Here is a 16,712-nt window from a genome sequence, read left to right on the forward strand (position 1 = left end):
GAATATATCCATTATATCAAAATGGCACCCAGTGCACTGTCCAATACATACATGATCATGAATCATGATATAGAGATCAAAACAAAAACACATAACCAAGGAGGCTAGAAATAGCCTCTACAACAAAAGTAAACTGTGACCAATACTACTGGCTAGTAGCTACTGCCAGAGGAGCCAAGATCATGTGGATCAATCTCTGGATCATCATCAGAGTCAGAGCCACACTGTTAACCACCTAAGAGTTACTAAGCCCCTCAAGCTAGATGAAAAGGGCGGCCCTAGAGGTCTATCTAGTATCAACCAAGCTTATGCTTGGAGGTAAGTTATTAATGCAAGTTAACTTAGAATGCGATGCAAGGATGGAGGGTGATTTTTAGGCTAAGATTCTCTTAATGATTTAGTACTTTAAGTTATGATCAAATTTTTAATTAAGAAAACAAGTACTCGACAATAATATTCAAGAGATAATCTTAACCATAAAACAAGTGCTAATATGATATCAAGATATGCCCAACAATAGAAATGATTCATCAATATGCTCAAGATAGCAACACTATAAGCTAATAGCAACAAAGTGCCAACTAGAGATAACAACAAAATACAATTTGCCAATGTTTCAGTATGAGAAGCTAAAGACAAGTATCCAAAGAAGCAGTGAGATTTGTAAATGCTCTTAGTCAACTTCAATACAAACTACCAACCATTGAGATTTTTAATCAATGCCCAAATAGAAAGTCCCTTAGAGCCTAAGTGCCCATGTAAGGTTACCTTTCAACAAGATGTATTAGTAATGAGACAAGAGAGTTATACCAAGGCTTATTGTATCAAATATTCAACAAGATATTTATTATCCAATGCCAACAACCTTATGAGCAAATGAGAGCACTTAAAGCTAGCAATGTATTCAGTTTTTTAAATGACACAAATGAGTAACTTTAGGACAGCAGTAAGCTAACTATGAATGATAATTAGGACAGCAGAGACTACTTAAGATGCCAAGTGAGCTAGTTAATTCCAAAATGCCAACAGTGAGCTATCTCTATGCCAAATGCCTTAAACAAGCCCAAATTAATTTGAAATGCAGATGAAGAGAAAATTATGCTACTGATGAATTTTCAGATTTCAAATTACAGCATTAAGATATCCAAATACCAAATATGTCAAACAGTCCCAGAATTCTTATTTTCTTTTGAATTAAATTAGAGTTTTTGAATAAAATAGGGACTGCGTTAGGCTGGACAGAGGGAGAAAGGCTTGCTGCTGCCTATTCTGGCCTCCTTTTCCCTGCGGCACTCCAGCAATTATTAAAAAAAAATTAAAAAAACGTTGTTTTTTATGTCCCTGGGCCGTTGTAAGTAACCCGGCCAGGTTAATACAGACTCAACCAAGCTGGCCGAGTTGTTAGATAACTCGGTCGGCTCGGTATTAACCCGGCCAGCCGAACCGAATACTTGGCTGGGTTGATATTTTGAGAACTGGCTCGGACCAACTCGGCCAAGTTGGTTCCGAGCCGGCCGTTTTTTAAAACACTGTTTTGAACTACTCCAAGCTTGTCCCTGAAATAGAAAAACTTCATCCTAGGACAAAGGCTTTGTTGCAATGCCAACAACTTGCTCATCCATAGAAATGAATTGGAGCCCCATTGCTCCCTTTTGTAGCATTAACTGAATGTGGTGGTACCATGATCTCAATGTGCTTCGACCTATCATCATTGTCATGTTCTGCACCTAATCAAACAATCGTGCACCTAGCTTTCGAAAGCCACAACGCTTCACAGTTGGACAAACAAGCTACAATATACTCTGCTTCGGAAGTGTTACTCGTCATATCAGATCCCAAGCTAAATCATCATCCTGATGTGCTCTTCTGCACTCTCTGGCCAAGTCGAATCTATATATCCTTGCAACTGCACTTCATCATTTGAGACATATCTCAATCCATATCCAATTGTACCATGGCAGTACTTCAACACATGTTGTGCCACAACTATTTTTAGATCACCCTAACTAGGTGCTCCCTCTGTCACTAAAACATATCCTATTGTGGCAATCCCAGCTGCTCCCTCTACCACATGCGTCCTTCTATGGCTAACAACAAATGATTCCTCATAGTCCTCTCCCTCTTCCTAGGAGAATCATGGCTTTGTACTCCCCTATGTTTCCATCACTACTGACTCTCCACACATCTCATCACAACAACATCCTTCAAACTTATTGGCTTGCTTGCTCCCTCTGAACTAGGAGCTCTTCTAGTCATCAAGTAGGATTATAAATGTCAGTTCATTTTTTCCCTCTTGAAAATGAATCACTCTTGGGAGAATCTTCTTGCCACATATTTTGGTTCCTTCTTCTAAATGCTTCCATTTGTTGTCATAGCCTTGGCAGCCTTTATGATGTACTTGCAACCCTCACTAGGAGGTTATGGAAGAAACGCTTATAACCCAGCAAAAGAAACATGTTGGAAATACTAAGAGGGGGTGAAACAGTGTTTCTTTCCAATTAGTTAATTCAATCTTTCTGAGCATTAATTATCTTTAACATTCATCAACATAAACAGTAAACAACACCCTTCAACAATGCACAGTAATAAAGACAATAGACACAGATTTTACGTGGAAAACCGCCTCCGGGTCAAAAACCACCGAACGCTTCTTAATATTTGTCTAAAAATAATTACATCCAATTTTCAGCTCCAACAGAAGGAGGCTCCAACACCCTATTTACCAACTGCAACTGGGAGGATGCTCCAACACCCTAGATCTCAAGCTCCAACACCCTACTCACCAACTGCAACTAGACGAACGCTCCAACGCCCTGTGCACACTCCAACCTTCCCTAGCACCACCCTATCGCCCTGAAGCTAAGTTGCACGAAACGGGGAAACGGAAACGAGTTTCCGAAACGGGAAGCAAAACGAAACGCGACCTCCCCAAATTTTGGAAACGGGGAAACGCGAATATATATAATAATATATATATATATATATATTAATTAAAAATATTTAAAAATTATTAATATATATATATATGTGCAATCATTATTAATATGAATAGTGTGATGAGAGAATGAGAGACACTGCTCTTTTATAACTTTAGAAATGTTTTCTAGAACATCCTGGAAACCCTAAAAAAATTAAAAAACAAATTAGAAAAAAAAAAAAAAAAAAAAAAAAATTAAAAAACAAGTGTTTTTTTTGGGGAAACGGGGCCCGTACGGCCCGGAAACGCGTTTCCAGGCCGTACGGTACGGGGAAACGCGTTTCGTTTCGTTTCCCCAGGCGAAACGCCCTGTAGACCAGTGTTTTACAACCCGCCCGTTTCGAATCCGAATCGGCCGTTTCGAACCGAGCCAGCACCAAAATCTTTGACCCGGCCAGCAACCCGGCTCGGTTGACCGAGTCACATATGACTCGGCCGAGTCATATGTAACTCGGTCAACCCGGCCGGGTCCGTTATGACTCGGCCGAGTCAATGAACCTACGGCTGGGCAGTGTAAAAGATGAAAAAAATTCACTTTTTATGTGATTTTTGAAAAAGTTAAATGCAGTTAATGGATTCTAAAGGGTAATGCAGTTTGAAGTGGTTTGATTTGAGGTATCTTTGAAGTATAAGACAGTGCCCTTGGCTTTAAGATTGGTCTTGTACATTTGTTCCCTGCATATTGGTAACTATCTTGCATAAGGGTAGACAAATTTTCTTTGACAGCAATCTAATACACAGTCCCTCGTTGCAGAATTTTCAACACATATCAGATCTGAATATCAATAAAATTGAGCCCTAGGAGCAGTGCAGAGAGTGGATCTTATGATAGTTTGCTCTTTTCTCATCATTCTTGTCACGGATTAAGCTACAGTAGTCTAATACTTGGTGACAGTGAGTTGTTTGAGGCATTTGGAGAACCTTTGAATATTGCATAAGTTCTCTCTGGCCTGGATAGCTTTGTTTTAGTTGCATCTCATTGGTCACTTGTTTCTAACTGTTAAATCATAAGTGGAAAGCTTCCCAAATAAGTGCATAACTAAAGCATTTGCTCTCTTTGTCTCAACTGTCATTATTTCATTAAACAGTTCTGAAGTGCTTCATTGGTTAATATTGATTGGTTGGGCATTTCCCACACTGAAGTACCTTGGCAGTTTGCATAATAAAGGTTCAATCTATTGTGTCATCTCATTGTACTAACATTTTCCTTACAGCAGTTACCCATCTTATGACTTGCCATTTTACTTACAAGTGTTTCTAATTTATAACTTGGGCATTGTTATTGAAGGCACTGGTATCTTAACTGTTAAATGAAAATCTTGAAGTGTCTAATCTAATCAAGATCTCTAATACATTGCTCATTAATCACACTTGCGAACTAATTATAATCAAGTTCATAAGATAGCTAAGTGTATCTCCTAGAACTTGTTGGTCCCCAACAAGTCTCCTAGTTCATGAGCCTACTTTGATCATAATACATATGTTGTCTTCCATCTATATTATAATGCTGTGTGTTTGGAAACATGAATGAAAATCTTTAAAATTATGTTTAAAATATTTAAAATTATGTTTTTTTATAAAAAAAATAAATATTTAATGTATTTTTTACAACGACCGAGTCATTGAAATCGAGCCGGCCGAGTCATTACCGAGTCGGAGTCGGAGTCGGAGTCGATCCTTGGCCGAATTGGAGTCGGAGTCGGAGTTGTAAAACACTGCTGTAGACCCACGTTTCCTGCAACTTAGCCCTGAAGTATTCTCAAGCTCCTACCTGAAGGTGACTCTAATCACCCGCCTTGCACAACCAAACCACCTTGATCAACCGACAAACCACATTTCACAATTTTCAAACTGGATCACCTTGCGCTCAAAATCAATAGAAAGACACTATAATGACGGTTCTACTGCTCTGGTCGATATGGATATCACTATCACATACTGGAAACCTCACTCCAATACACAATCCTGCCTCTGCTCAAACTGACCACTGCAATCCGCAATTATTCACACGCTGCAACTAAAGAACATTACAATCATTATTGTCAATAAGTCATCTTTATTGCAGCCTGATATTGTTCTATGTGTAACTATCCTGCTCTGTATTCCTCTTGTGACCAAGAAAACGCAACAGCAAGCCCTAATCCATGACTCCATGCCCAATGGTTTGAACTTCTTACCCTATACATCCCAACTCTGCTTGAAAACATCATCCTTCCCACCAAAATCAAAACAAAACCCATGTACACCATAACTAGCCTAAAATCAACCCAAAACAAAGCTAAATCATTAAAAGAGAGCCCTCTCTGATTGCAGGTGGGCTAGAACCTGCAGTCCAAAGATTGGTTAGTGGTTACCTCGACCGTATCCCTTAAGGAGCCAAGGGACAACCTGAGTGTTAACAGGTCATTGTCACATATCCAATGCACTGTCAAGAGAATCTCTGGCACATCAAATATTAGGGTTTCGATCACTGTCACAATCACGCTAGATCAATCACTATCCAACGTTAGCAATACTTGTTGTATCGTCAATATCACTATGTTATGTCAATCAAGTATTGTCATATTATCCTGCTCAACTGGCTTGGCTGCCCCAAGCTGTCCTTTCCTGATCTCTGTCTGAATGCAATCATCCCAAAACCTCTCCCATGTGGGAAGGGTCTCACGTGCACAAACCCCATCAGCAAAGTTCAACCATGAACGGGGGAGGCCATTCACTGCAATCTGCACCAACTCAGTGGGTGGAATGGCCTCTCCAATCGTTGTCAACTCATCTCTCACATTGGTAATCTTTGTGAGATATCCAGCTGCACTATCATTACCCATCTTAATGTTCTTCAGCTTCTCCTTCAGGACCATCTTCCGGTTCTCATTGGTACTCTGGTAGAGATTGGACAATGTTGTCCACATCTCATGGGCATTGCTCTTTCCTCTCACATGAGGAATGCAATGGTCTTTGATTCCGTCTAGAATCAGCCTCTTACCCTTGTTGTTCTTTCTATTATAGGCTGTCAACTGAGTAGCATCAGTAGGCACAACAACAGGGTGCTGTGCTGTATGCACCATGATATCCCAGACTTCTGCCTCCTCAAAGATACTCTGCATTCTCTCCTTCCAAACACTGTAATTTGTATGCCCATCCAACCTATCCTCCACCCTCAATCCAAATGACATCTTGCTGTCCTAAAACTAAAAAATAGCACTGTTGTGGTAAAGATAAAACTGTTGTTTATGAAAAATCAACTTGCTGGAATTTTCTGAGTGAAAAAATCAGCAGCTATAATTTTTCCTTTTTGCTGTCCCAAACTGCCCTTCAGCACTCACGCTCCGATACCATGTAAAAATTTCTGTTTTCCCACCCCGGTTTTCAGTTTCACCTTATTTCTCCCATGTAGTTAAATGCCCATTCCCATAACCATACATTTAACAAGCTGAAAAAATAAATATTGCTGAAAACACAAATTCTGGAAATTTTACAGAATGCTGGAAATTGCAGAAATAAAAATCAGCAATCATAAACAGCCATTAAAACACATTTAAACACTGAGATTTTTGGTCAACTTGACCCTGGAAAAACCCCCTACAACTCTTGGGGAAAACCAGTTTGAGAGCTCTTCTTTATTTCTGGAAAATGCCTTTTTACAGAGAGAAAATTTTCAGCAAAAAAAATCAGCAAAACAGAATTTTTCCAGCAAGCAAACTTATCTGTTTTCAGCCAACAGACAATCTGAAAATGTGTTGTACGAGCTGTACGGACCGTACGGACTGTACGGACTGCCGTACGGACTTGTACGGACAGACCTCGAAAACTGTGCAAAAAATCGCCTCCTCGATATTCGTGCTGAAAATCAATTTTTTCACTGTTTGCTCACAAAAATCTGCCTTTTTCTGCTTGTTCTTTATGCTGTTCAGATTCGCTGAAGTGTTGCCTTGGTATGTGTGCCAAACTGCTGCCTCTTTCTCCTCCTTGTCCAGAAATCTCCCTTGCTCTCTTGTTCTCCTTCTCCCAATCTGCTCATGAAAGAATGAATGATCTTTTTCCTCCTTTTCCTCCCTTAACCCAACCCTAAATGACTTTTGGGTGATCCCTAAATCCAATGGCTGAAATAGATTTAGATCAATGGCTGAGATTAAATGCTCATTTAAATCTCACTTTCTATTTTTTAATTCACCCCACTTTAATAAAGACCCACTTAGTCATTTATTTCCAAAGTCACTTTTCCTTTCTAATTTTTCATTGACTTTATAAAAGTCACTTTAAAATTAGACTTAGTAACTTTATCACTTAAAGTCACTTTCAAATTAGATTTAACTTTATAAAAAATTATAAAGTTACTTTAGGAGAAAAATTAAATTCTTTTGGACACTTTTCCCTAGGCCAAAGATCAAAGCCTTAGGGAACCACCTGTCCTCCGGTACCAAATTTCAACAGTTACTAGTTTTATTCTTCAGACTTAGAACATAAGAAGCTCGAATTTCCAATATTTGGATCATTATATAAGACTCGCACTTGTCCTCTTTCCATAGAGATAAAAAAACTCGGTCTTGACTCCTTTCACAGGCTCGGGCTTTGTCTTACACAAGAGTGAAACTCGAGATTGTTTATGACCCAGACCATCCTTCATTTGGGGCTCCCCATTATATAGGTAACATTTGAGACTTAATCTTCTTATATCAAATATGTGCCTTTAGGATTGCTTCGAACCTCAGACTTGGACTAGATCATAAGACCATATAACTCAGATGCCTTGGATGCCATGAAGATTTAATCCAGAGATAAAATTTTGACTTTGGCATGCTTAATTTGTTCATTCTAGATCACTTCTACAAGTTCAGATTTTCAGTACAGAGACTCTGACCTGTTTTAGGGAGGAGGCTTGGGCTTGAACCATAGAGATACCACTTTTCAGATATTAGTTTTTCGGTCTATCACAGGGACTTGGCCCTTTTCACACAGGGGTCATAACACTAGAACATGTATCATTTGGCTTCAAACACAGAGGTAAATGCTTCTTTCCTTTTATGGCTTGAGCATGTTTCATAAATTCAATGGGTTTGGACTTTGTTACAAAGGAGGGAGGCACGGTCATTTTACTGTTCATAGAGGCTTGGACTCATCATAGAGATACCCACAAGGAGGATCTTTGGATCACCGAGATGGTTTCATTATGATGTAATTTGGACCTCACCACAGAAATACAGGGAATTCGGATCACATCACGGATATGTAACTCGGATGACTGCTCTGAAACTCCTAGCTCTAATACGATGTTGAAATTCGAATGCAAGCTAGAATTTCTGATCTTGATAATTACTTGTGAAGATGTTATTGTTATTTTAGCTTTTCTTTATTCCTCATCAAACAATTATACTTTTAACTATTTAACCATTCAAGTACAAGAAAATATAGATCATAGTGAACAAGAGACAAGAGACAATTTTTACCCTAGGAAAACCCACAATTGAGAAAAACCCAGCAATCCTTTCCTTGTAGAGTCATTGTCAGCAAAAGAGAAATCCAAGTCATAGCCAACCTGATCAGTAGACCAATTTTTCAAGTGCCAAGTCATCCCTCCAAAGATCTGTTCACAAGATGTCACATGTCTGTCCTTAGATGCTGCATACCAAAGAGATAAGGTGCCTCAAACTGTCCATAATTCAGTCTTCAAAGAGGTCTGCTTCAGTGTTCCAACAGGGCTGAATTTCGCCTTCTGCCTCAGCCTCAGATTATGCCAGACTTCGCATGGCTCCACAGAACAGACTTCGCATGGTTCTACAGTACATATTTCACAGGGTTCCACAGTACAGACTTCGCATGGTTCTACAGTACATATTTCACAGGGTTCCACAGTACAGACTTCGCATGGTTCTACAGTACATATTTCACAGGGTTCCACAGTACAGACTTCGCATGGTTCCACAGTGCCACAGATAGACCCGAATTTTCCTCCACAAAAGAAATGGAAATTGGTTGCCAAATGATGGAGTATTGATGCAAATATATGGTTCTTTCTGCATCTGAAAAGGTGCCTCTAAAAGCTGAGCTGACTTGACTTCTGGAGGGCCGACATGGTCAACTTGGAGACACAAAAACATACTTTTAAAAATTCAATTTTTTTTCTTTTAAATGTCCAAATGGAACATGATAAAATAATTTTCTTTTGACTCATAATTTTTTTTTACTCAATTATACATTATGAAGACTGACCATAGTTACAGTTTCAACATGCTTCTGGTGCACATGCATCAAAAGACAACGGAGACAAATCGCAGACAATAAAGAAAAATTTATACAAGGTGAAGATGGATTGCTTTTCCTCATACCTTTCTCCAACACAAGGCTGGAAGTATGCATCCTACAAATTTTTAAAATGTTCCAGGATTAAAGGCTTTTAGTTAGATGAAGACCAAAAGTGAAATGAACTTTGGAAGTATGGATGAAATGAAAATTCAATTATCTTTCTATCATGTAAGAGAATAATATATGATCAGCAAAAGAGGAGGGATTTCTTCTAGGTATGCCAAAACTAATCCAGGATACTAGAAAGTTGAAAATCACAACGAAGTGAGTACAAACCTACAATGTTGTTTTCCAGTTTCTTATCACATCCAAAAGTCACAGATTATATTCAAGCCCACTACTATGCAAAAATGCAAGAAAGCTAACCACTAAAGGAATGTTTCAAATGGAAAAGAATGTTAACAACAGCACAACCAAAATCTCCATTTTTACCTCCAAAGATAGAAATGCTACATAAAACTAAGATTAATCAACTCTACCTCAGATTTAGTGGCAGGAACTGCATCATGTGAGAAAGAACATTGTGAACCCTGCAATCAAGAAAAGTATTGTAAGTCAATGTAACTTAATACCTGTCAATATCAAGAAAGAAAGAGAGAAATAATATTGAAGTCCACAAATGACCATAACAGGTCAATGGGACACAAAGCTACAAGCGTCAATGGAAATGCAGGAGTGTTATGCATCACAGTTCATGCAAGAACATGTTCATAAATTAAATTTCTTAAAATTAAGTGTTTGATATCAGATTTTGGTGTGGATGAGGTGAGTCTAGGATTTGATATGCCCTCACCTTCTACTCAAGGCTGGAGGAGCCCAAGATGGCTCACTTAGACATTGCAGGAGGCTCACAAGCATGTAGACGCACCTAGACCTTCAATAAGGAAGAGTATACCTCCTAGGGGTTATGCTGATCGTATTGCATTAATTTCTTCCATCTCTCAAACTAAGCTATTGAGAATATACAAGTGACAAACAAGAGAGCCTGAAGGAGAGATGTATTAAAGCAATATGTATCCAATTACATAAAGTGGTGTTGCATATGCGAAATTGGGTAGCTCGGGAGGTACTCCCACAAGCCTTTGGTGCTAGTTTTGTGAGGAGAAAACCCACAAAAATGAGAATTTGGAAACAATGCACCCAAGTTTGGGATCTTGACCCAAAGCAGTGGGCTTAGAACCCAAGGAAAGTAATTTATATTCTAATTAATCGTTGCATAGTGAAGTGGGATCTCTTGAAGGACAAAGAGGGCTCCTAAGACACCTAATTGAAAGATATTATCATAGGCCAAAGGAGAGGCTAAAAGGAAAGAGTGTGAAGGACAATTCTCTTCGGTGAGTCGGCAAAAGTGACCTATCTGCAGACCTAAGGAAGAAGGACAGCCGCAGGAGCAAAGGACAGCTGAGAGAGGCCGAGTTTTCTATGTTCTTCTTAGCTAAAGGGAGCCACTGCCAACAAAAGAAGACAAGCCGAGTTCTGTGGTGAAAGTAGGGTCTGTTTAAGGAGGTTTGAAGAGCTGGAAATGATCGGCAACAAGGAAGAGTTCTATCTTGGAGGGCTAAGGCCTAGATCTAGATGGTCAAGGCTGGTTTAGGCAAGTTGCTCTGGGATAGAAGGCCTGGTAAAGGCCACCCGCAAGGAAGAAGGGCCTGCACTATGTTTTGTAAGGTACCCGAAGGCAAGGAGGGTTGGCCACAGGCTACCTCAGCCCTTGGAGCAAGGCCACAGGGTAAACAAAATAAGCCGAGGACCTCAGAAATTGTGGACAGGCAGGATAAGGGCAACTTGAGCAGGGCCGAGTGCCTTAGGGACTATGTAAAGGCTAGCAGAGTTTGATTGAAGGCTGTTGCAGTAGCTCGCTGAAGAAAACAGTGCAGGCCGAGGCTGTCGAGTGTAGGAAGCAAGGAAAGGGGCTGCTAAAAAGGGTTGAACACAGGATGGTATAGTGGACCGAGGGCTAAAGGAACAACCCAAGGCAAACAGGTTGAGTGGGCTAAAGGAGCAGTCTACTGGTGGACAGCAAGTAGGGTGAGTTGGACAAAGGTCTAAAGGAGCAGACCTTGTGGATAAAAGAGGACTGAAAGGGCTGGTTGTCAAGGATAGCAACAACAAGGATTGTGAAGGGCCATGATCCCTAGTACAGGAGCCCTATGATTTTCTTATTGATGGACTGATAAGGAATATTTTGGGCCATAAATCATGTGTATTGTTATTGATTTCTCTATTGTTATATGCTGCTATGCATAGTAGTTCAAAGTTGGGCATCTCTAGTGTGTTTGTGTTCTTAGTTAAGGCATAGACGAGACCTAGAGTGCATGAAATTCCAACATGGTATCAGAGCTACTTTGAAGGGCAGTTGGATCAGAGTGTGCACAGGGATCAACTCTAAGAGGGAGCTGAGTTGACTTGTTGAAGGAAGAACAACTTGTCAAAAATGGTCTCTGGCTTGAATTAAAGGATCAAGCTAGTATTGTAGGTGAATGATCTATGAGAATTTTCTGACAAGATCATCGCGCCAACCAACGTGGTTGAGTTCACTAGGTATAATAAGTCAAATGCGAAGACCAAGTTGATCATACTTGATGGAGTCAAGGATCACTTGATACTTCATCTCATCAAGAAGAACACTACATGGGATATGTGGGAGGCTCTGAAAGCGTTGTTTCAGAACAAGAACGAGAACCAGAAGATGGTATTGGGAGAGAAGCTTAGACACATCAAGATGACAGATGGAGAGATTGTAACTTTGTATCTAACAAGGGTTCAACAAGTTCGCGACAAGCTTAGTGCCATTGGTGATGATGTTCTAGAACCTGAGTTTGTGAGGATTGCCTTGAAGAGTTTCTCAAAGCAGTGGAAGCCATTTATCAAAGGAATATTTTGACAGAGAATCTACCAGATTGGAACAGGTTATGGGATGATTTCATCCAATAGGAACTTCTAGACAAGGATCTTCAGAAGAAGAACACTAATGAAGAGAATCTTGCTCTAGCCAGTGAGTTGAAGAAGAGAAAAGGGAAGCTCGACAATGGCTTCTTTAGTTATAGTCGAACAGGATGATTTCTTGAAAAGGCTCGACGAGGAGTTTTCTCTGATCTCTCATTTCTCAGGGAGCGCCATTCGTGAGGGTGCTTGGTTCATAAATAGGGAAGCATCAAACCATGCGAGAGAATCGCGAGAAGTATTTGAGAGCTTGACCGAATGGGACTCTGATCTACATGTGAATATTGGTGATAAGAGTCAGAAGAAAGTCAAAGGAGTAGGAATTGTACCGTTCAGGATGGAGTAAAAAGAGTTCTTGCGAGTCTAGGACGTACTTTGGGTACTAGAGCTCAGGTGCAACATGTTTTATGTCTCAGCAATTGAGACAAAGGTGTTTGAAGTAATGTTCCAGGATGGAAAGGTGATACTCAAGCCCAGTAGATCTGACTCTAGCTTAAGAGCAGTTCTTGGAGTCAGAGAGAATGGTTTGTACAGGTTGAAGGGCAAGCCTATTGACCAAGGAAAGAAGAAGGTTTCTGAGACTAAGAGGGAGTTCATAGATTCAAAGGGAGAGTCTGCAAACCCAGAAGAGCGCATCATCAGAGGGAAGAAAGGAGACTTCCATAGCTAACAAGGAGTCATGGAATGGCTTAAAGGCCTATCGGGAAAAGAAGAGGTAGGAGGAAAGAAGAATATTGTTCATACCGTAGGTTCTGTGTCTGTGATGTATGATGAATGGTGGAGAGAAAATGATGAAGAGGATTGTGTTCCAGTATGGGAAGAAGAGAGACTTCCGAGGAATGGAAGTACCTTCCTCGCTACTAGAAAGGTTGCTAAAGAGATTAACATGCAGCAATCTAAAGCAGAGGTGAAGCTTGTTGAAGACGTCAGCATCAAGCATTGCAACAGAGGTATGACTTAATTAAAGGGCAGCATCTATGATTTGATTAGAATCAGAAATATGAAGTAGGGTTGAAGCTTGTTGAGGGCATCAGTATCAAGCATTGCAATTAGAAGTATGACTAATACACTGTGTTATACTATGAATTGAAGGATAGGGTTTATATAACAGCAAAAGTAGTTCTGATGTTTTGATATAGTCCTTGGGCTCATCATTGCATATCTGAAGCATACATCAGCAGTAAGGACATACGTTACTAATGTCATTATCAGTGTGTTGAGGCATTGGTTGTATGATGCCAGTATTTGATGTCGCAGTTGAGCTATTGAAAACTAGAATTAATTGACAGTCAGTATGTTATGTTGGCTGACCTAGCTGAATGTCTGCATGTGTATATGAAATAACAACGAATGCATTTTCCAAGTATCCAAAGCAGATAGATTGCATTGTTGATATTGATGAGCAGGGTATGTTGAGTCCTACAGGTCAGAATAAGCTTTCATGATAAGGTTTTCCAGTGTTGGGCTAAGCTAAGATTTGATGCAACTATTGAGCAGTAAAAGTATTGTTGAAAATTGAGCAGCTACAGTCAAAATTTCACCACCAAATCAATAAAGAAAGGTCACATTTTTTACCCTTGACCAAGTCAACCTAAAGAGGACAAATCGGCCCACCAAGGGAAATTGACCCTCCAAAACCACATATAAATAGACCTTATGTTGGAGCTCATTTGAACATCACCACACATCACAAACAAGTTTGATCATCTCTAAAATTGCAGGAGAAATTCCACACATGCGAAGGAGGAGAAAGAGGATTTTGATCTGGATTGACTACTTCTGTTTTGGGACTATGTTGACCAGCGTTGACTCTCTTTGACTTGGGTTGATTTGATCTGATTTGACTGAATTTCTTATCTGTCTTGGAGGCTGAATTGAAGGAGACTTTGACCGAACTGTTCTGGGCATGTTGACTGGATTTGACTGCATGTTGACTGTTGAAGTTTGACCGAATTGCAGGAAGAATTTGTCTTTGTTTTGACAAAGTTTGACTGAGGGAGGAAGGCTGAATTTAATGTTGGGTTGACCAAATTTTTTCGGGCAGTTTTATTGACTTTGATTGATTATTGCAAACCATTGGCTGTTATTGACTATAACTCCACAGGCCGAAAATTTTAGACTGATATTTTGACCTGATTTGACTCTCTCTCACCATTGATTGGTTTTGGATTGGTTCATTTGGAAAAGTCAAAGTTTGACTTTGACTGGTTTATGGATGTGCAATTGGACTATGCATCTCATGCTGAACATTGATTAACTAATAAAAGAAGAAGAATTGATTAAGGGTTTTCCCCCTTGTGGGGATTTTCCTTGGTCTTTGACAAAAATCTGTGTGTCTCATTGTGCTTGGCAATCTTCTATTGTGCATCCATTGTTTACTGTTCTATCTATAATTGCTTAACTACGATTGGGGTGATTGACATTGGAAGAAATTGTTTTAAGTGATTATATCAGCATAGAACACTGTGAAAATTAACAAGTATCTTGAATCGTTGTTGACTTGAATATTGCTAGGGTTTCACAGAGGCATTTAACTCTTGAGTAGGGGTGTTGAGAAAGGAGTTATTTATGCAAACCTATCAGAAAGAAGTGATATTGCGGCTGACGATATTGAATTGACAAAGACAGCAAAATGATTTTATGTTGATATTAAGCAGAGGTGGATCCAATCTGAAAATGAGATGAAATTGTGGTCCACTATGGCAAATTAGAGGTTGGAGCCTTCAGGGCAAGTGGTGGCTTGTTGAGTAGGGCTATAGGGTGGTGCAAGACAGAGAGTGGGGTCGCCTTCAGGTTGGAGCTTGAGAATACTTAAGGGTGGCAGGGTGGTGCTAGGGCAACTTGGAGCTTGCATGGCATTGGAGCATCCTTGTAGTTGGAGTTGGTAAATCAAGATGTTGGAGCATCCTTTCAGTTGGAGTTGATAAATCAAGGGTTTGAAGCCTCCTTCCAGTGGTTGCTGGATGTTGAAGAATCTAGAACAATTAGGTTAATAAGATTCTTTTGATGATGATAACTATTTGTGAGGTACTTTTTCCTTTTTCTTATTAGCACAGTCTTCTCTTGTTATTATTAGTGTGTGTTTTCTTACTTCATCAAATAGTTACCAAAACAAAAGAGACAAGAACACAAGATGTTGGCTCTCTGCCAGTGCCAAAACCTCTCACTCTTTAAGAGGAAAACCCGCACAAATTCTTCTTATAGAGATTCCAATTGACGAACAACAAGACCATGACCCTCAACCTAATAGCCACTCCAAAACTAAGTCAACCATCTTCTTCTTGATGACTCCTCTTCCTCTTCGACCTTCTGAGCAACGAGACATTGTCATCATCAAAATCTTATCATTGTCTTCACATCGTGATCTCCTTTTGTGAGACCTCCTCACTGTCATGAGACCTTACTTTTGTGATGGTACTGAGTTCTTCTTTAGATAGGACCGAAACTCAGTCTTCAGATTACCAATCAATAGTTTCCTCAAACTGTAATATGTTTATACTTGTCCAAACTGTGTAGCACAAAGATTCGAATTTCCTTGATGCCACTGAACTGTAGTATCTCCATTGGATTGTGATTCCTTGTTAGGACATCGAAACCTTTCTTCATGTTTCTGTGATTAGCCCTAATTATTTCCTCGTTGTTCCTTATGTATCTTCACATGACTCCTTTATTGTGACTGTGGCCCGAATTCAGAGAGATCATACTTGTACTTCTGTGGAGATCCGAACTTGATGACTGCATCCAAAACTTCAAAGAGATCCACGGATTGTTGACTATGATTGCCTATTCGGATCTCAGAGTAAGATCAAACTTCTTCACTGTGATTGATATGCGAAAATCTCAGAGACTGTACCCACCCGAAATTGCAGAGGATCCAAATTCTTGAACTGTGGACAAACCTCCAAAACTTCTTCACGGTGACATCCGAAATCCTTTATGTGACATCCGAAATACTTTCTGTGACTACCCTCTGAAACTTCAGAAGGATCCTAGCTGGGTATATATAGTAATCCGTCCCACATATTAAGCCGACATGACAGTATGAATGGATGTGTCTATTGATGCAAGCCAACATGATATTTCCACACAATTTGGAGGTCGACTTTGAAGAGGATGGCAAGTGCTTGTCCTTGGAGGGCTAACTAGACATATTCATAGACTCATATACATTGGCTCATGCTCAAGAAGAGCTCTTCATACATGACATTGACTCTTTGACTTAATAATAAATCCCAAGGCTCTCAATGGGAGCCATAAACAAATAAAATCTCTTGCTCATGAAACCCATGGAGCAAGGTTTACAATAATAATCTTATTACATCATTTATAAAAGTCACAATTACATGTCATTATGAAGACCGAAACTAGTTACATTTTACAACACTCCCTCTTAACTAGGGAGTTATTCATAATGGTACTTGGTCATTCTCAATCTGAAGAATTTCTCATAGAAGAATCAGATTGGTAACCCATTTGTATAGCATCATAGTAA

At 39.7% G+C, this 16,712-nt stretch overlaps 1 protein-coding gene across 3 annotated transcripts in view; it reads right to left on the reverse strand.

Annotated features, from left to right (window-relative positions):
- The window catches only part of LOC149143612 (uncharacterized), a 115,394-nt gene that overhangs the window by 12,122 nt on the left and 86,560 nt on the right, over positions 1 to 16,712 (reverse strand). For all 3 annotated transcript variants that reach the window (XM_089447113.1, XM_089447112.1, XM_089447111.1), the window contains exon 5: positions 9,757 to 9,807. In XM_089447113.1, the coding sequence (XP_089303239.1) occupies positions 9,757 to 9,807 (51 nt within the window). The remainder of the gene's footprint in view (positions 1 to 9,756; positions 9,808 to 16,712) is intronic.

Source organism: Pinus tabuliformis, chromosome X (assembly GCF_031772625.1).
Source record: "Pinus tabuliformis cultivar Carrire ecotype Pingquan chromosome X, CPIR1, whole genome shotgun sequence".
Classification (NCBI taxonomy): domain Eukaryota; kingdom Viridiplantae; phylum Streptophyta; class Pinopsida; order Pinales; family Pinaceae; genus Pinus; species Pinus tabuliformis.